At 46.2% G+C, this 4464-nt stretch overlaps 1 protein-coding gene across 1 annotated transcript; it reads right to left on the reverse strand.

Moving 5' to 3' along the window:
• Window positions 1-740: 740 nt before the first annotated feature.
• Window positions 741-2342, reverse strand: LOC135157757 (uncharacterized protein K02A2.6-like). Its single transcript, XM_064114578.1, has one exon. The coding sequence runs from the start codon at window positions 2340-2342 to the stop codon at window positions 741-743; it is 1602 nt and encodes a 533-aa protein (XP_063970648.1).
• Window positions 2343-4464: the final 2122 nt, after the last annotated feature.

Consider the following 4464-nt stretch of genomic DNA (forward strand, 5'->3'; position numbering starts at 1 on the left):
GGGTGCTGGGGGTGAAGTTTTCCTGGGGTGCTGCGTGTATTATTTTCCATAGGCAGCACCCCCACGAAATCAGGTTCCCCCTGTATTTTTTTTAAATATGTTATTATGTACGTAATTATCACTTCCGACAATCACAAATCATGTACTACTGTCTTTCACATATTCCAATAACATATAGACAACGCTTGGCGTTTGCCTTGTTTATTGTTGCAATATTTCATTTTTTACAGATTTGACAATAAGGACCAACTTGACAGAACCATATAGTATTAAACAATGCTAATTCCACGTGTTAAGGGTGAAATTAATTATTTTTTCACTTGACAATGAAGAGAAAATTAGAATATTTCATATGATAAAATATGTAGTATTTAGGAACTCAGAGACATAAAACTAGATACAATGAATTTAGAAGCCTGAGATGATTTAATTAATCTATTCCAAGATGTCCGATCATATTCAGATCATGTGTACATAAAGGGGATTGAGCCCTCGACGTTGACTGGTAGCACAGTCTTACAAACACAACATATTTCCCTCCTTTAAAGAGATGAATAATGTTATATAACCAAGTCCAGATATGAGTTCAAAAGTTTATGAGTCCAGAAAATAAAACTTGTTTATTAACAACAAGCCTGAAATTTTATTAACCTATATTGAGCAATTGTTTCATATGAGTCCAAAACTTAAACGTTCCAGTTTTTTAATTTCTATGCTCAATACTTGTCGGCTCTAAGGATTTAAGATCTGTAATCTCGTAGATATCCAGGTCGTCTCCTTAGACGCTGAGAACGACGAACAGTTCGCGGTTCTGCTCGCTGTTGCTCTTGATCTTCAGTGCTTGTAGGGAATGGAAAGGTGTCTTCCCAATCGCTTTCATTCATGTTGCCTGGCTTGCTCGCGATAAGGCGTCTGGTGTTCCATCGCGTTCCGTCATCTAGTACAAATGCATTCGAGCCGAGCTTCTTCACGATCTGTTTGGGTTTCGATACCCCCGAAGCTAGCTTGTGCTTGCGATTTGGACGCTTTACACGAACCCAGTCACCGATAGCGAATTTCGGTGTGATTGCTCGTCTGCGTTTGTCAGTGTACGCTTTCATGCTTTGCTGTTTCCTCTCAATCTCTCTCGCTTCAGCCTGTGTGCTTGCAGGCTCTGAAACCGGTGGTTTCAGGATGTTGAATGGCATACGGAGGTTCCGTCCCAACATCAACTCTGCTGGAGTTTTTCCGGTTAGCGAATGAGGTGTTGAGCGATACGTGCGTAGTAGGGTCTGGATGGCCTTATCGAAGGTCATTCCATCTGCGAGATTCGCTTTCAAGCTCTCCTTGATTACCCGGTTGAAACGCTCTACGCCGCCATTGCTTTGAGGGTTGTAGCGAGTTGTGAGGCGATGTTGAATTCCATTAACGGCTAGGAATTCTTCGAACTGTTCAGACGTGAACTGTGGTCCATTGTCCGTGGTGATAGATTCTGGAAGACCCCACTTGGTAAACATCTTCTCCAAGATGCTAATGACTGATGTCGTAGTGACTGAGCTTGTTGCTGCTATCTCAGGCCACTTGCTATGGAGGTCGTGTACAACTAACAAAAATCGCTGACTTAGAGGAGCGGCTTGGACTTCCCAAAAGATGTCGACTTGAAGTTGCTGCCATGGCTTCTTCGGCCATGGGGTCGGCTGCAGTGGTGCTGGCCGCGGTTGAGTTTTCTCGCTGAGAGTACACGCTTCACAAGATCTGACGAGATCTTCTACGCGTCGATCGATCGCTGGCCACCAGATTGCTTCGCGACATCGTTGCTTCATCTTCACCACACCTGGATGACTTTCATGTGCGGTTTGTAACACACGATGTTGAAGCGATTTCGGGATTACCGCTCGGGTGCCACGGGCGATACACGTGTCGTCGAAGATAGCTAGCTCATTGCGAACACGATGATATGGAACGAGGTCTTCGGAAATCTCTCTAGGCCATGCTGTTTGGAGATAATGACAGACCTTCTGTAGAGTTGCATCTGCGGCTGACTCTGTTTTCAGCTGCTCACGCGTCACAAGCTTTGCGGTCACGTGAGAGATCACCATAAGAACGTAGTCTTCGACGTCGTCTTCGATGTCGCTTCTTGCATGGCTATCGCGATTGCTATTCGCGTTCGGTGTACGGCTAAGCATATCTGCTACTCGGTTGCGTGAACCCGCGAGATATTCGACCTTGAAATCATATTGGTGCAGTCGATCTGACCATCTGTAGATGCGGAGTGGGCGGTGTCCAGATCCTGAAGTGTTCAACAAGGTTGTTAAGGCTTGATGGTCAGTACGAAGTGTGAACTTGCGACCGTAGAGGTACATATGCCAGTGTTCGCAGGCATAGATGCATGCGAGAGCTTCGCGTTCTCCTGTAGAATACTTTCGCTCTGTGTCCGACAACGCTCGAGATGCGAATGCGACCGGACGTACACTGCCGTCGATCGTTTGTGATAACACTGCTCCGATAGCGAACGCTGACGCGTCTGTAGTCACGTACGTTTCAGCGCTTGGAGTGAAGTGAGCGAGAACTGGCGGCTGTTGAATGCGGTCTCTTGTGCGTTGTGCCATTCCCAAAGCGCGTCCTTCCGGAGAAGCTTCTGCAGAGGTTCTGCGATTTCTGCGTATTGTGGCACGAATTTGCGGTAGAAGTTCGTTGTTCCCAAGAATGAGGCTAGCTCCTTCACATTCGTTGGGGCTGGGAGTGTTCGGATAGCTGCAACGTTGTCGAGTGTAGGCGTCAGACCACTTGCAGTGACATGATATCCCAGAAAATCAATGTCCGAAGCAGCGAACGTGCACTTGGCCTCGTTGAGCGTCAAGTTATGCTTGGCGAGGCGCGTCATGACTTCTGCTAATCGTTGATCGTGCTGAGCCTTGTCCTCTCCGAAGACTACCACATCATCAAGGAGATTCAACGTGCCCTCGATTCCAGCTAGAACTGAAGAAACGATTTTCTGGAACGCGCTAGGTGCTGAATTCAGTCCATAGGGCATACGGCGATACTGAAACATGCCTATGTGTGTGTTGAATGCAGTGAGATGGCGGCTCTGCTCTGCTAGCGGAACCTGGAGATAGCTACGTCTCATGTCTAGTTTAGAGAAAACTTTAGCTCCGTGGAATGAAGCTGAAAGTTCATTCATAGTAGGAAGTGGATACTTATCCGGAATGATTGCCTTGTTGACTGCCCTCAAATCTACACAAAGTCTAAGATCTCCATTCTTACGGCGTGCGATGACCAGATTAGACACCCACGGGGATGAATCGATGCGCTCGATGATGCCATCGGATTCAAGCCTATGAAGTTCCTTTGAGACTTCATCCCTGACAGCTAACGGAAGTCGGCGGAGACTCTGTGCAGTAGGTGGGACTGAGGAATCCACCCTTGGTGCATGGTAATATCCTTTGCATTTACCAAACTCGTTGAAAAGTGCAGCATAGCGTTCTCTATACGCATTGTCTATGAGCCGAATGCGTTCACCAGTGTGGTCGTTCATCTGAAATCCTGATGTTCTGTACTGGAGTTGCCTGATGTGCAGTATGACTATGTCGTGTACTGGCACTCACAGTCACATCGTGTTGTTTGAGGAGCTTGGCGTCCAGCATTGCGGCTTCGATCTGGATCGCTAGATCGAGCGCCTTCTTAAGTGTCAGACCGTCATCCTCCATTAACAGACGTTCTCTAATACGGGGAATAGACGTCTTTTCGATTAGTTGATCTCTAACCAGTTCATCGTTTAAGGTGCCAAACTTGCACTTGGATGCCAGTTCGGTTATGGCTGCCACATATTGTTTTACTGGCTCCCCATGACCTTGTACTCTCTGTCGGAAACGATATCGTTCAATCATCACACTTGTTTTTGGCCCAAAATATTTCTCAAGTTCATCAACAGCTTTATCGTACGTACCGGTAGTAGACACTTCCAGCTGTCCGAAGATCCGCTGCCCCTCTGCGCCCAAACAGTGGATCAGGATTGCGCGGCGGCGGAGGTCGGGTATCTCCGCTGTGTCCAACCCGCTTGCAGTCAAATACGTTTTGAAGCTCAAAATCCATCGTGACCAAGGCACAGGAGGTTCTCCTGGGGTTGCTAGGAATGGGTTAGGTGCTACAAGACCTATTCCAGCCATTCTCGTCGCCAGATGTAGTATTTAGGAACTCAGAGACATAAAACTAGATACAATGAATTTAGAAGCCTGAGATGATTTAATTAATCTATTCCAAGATGTCCGATCATATCCAGATCATGTGTACATAAAGGGGATTGAGCCCTCGACGTTGACTGGTAGCACAGTCTTACAAACACAACAAAATACATAAGAAATAGTGAGTGGATGATGTCATCAGTTTCTTCATTTGCATACCGACCAGGATGTACATATATAACTGTTTTGTGAAATAAAGCGAAACTTTAAAATGTCATTACTTTCTTATTGTACATTCGATTTT

This window comes from Lytechinus pictus, unplaced genomic scaffold (genome assembly GCF_037042905.1).
Source record: "Lytechinus pictus isolate F3 Inbred unplaced genomic scaffold, Lp3.0 scaffold_19, whole genome shotgun sequence".
NCBI lineage: Eukaryota > Metazoa > Echinodermata > Echinoidea > Temnopleuroida > Toxopneustidae > Lytechinus > Lytechinus pictus.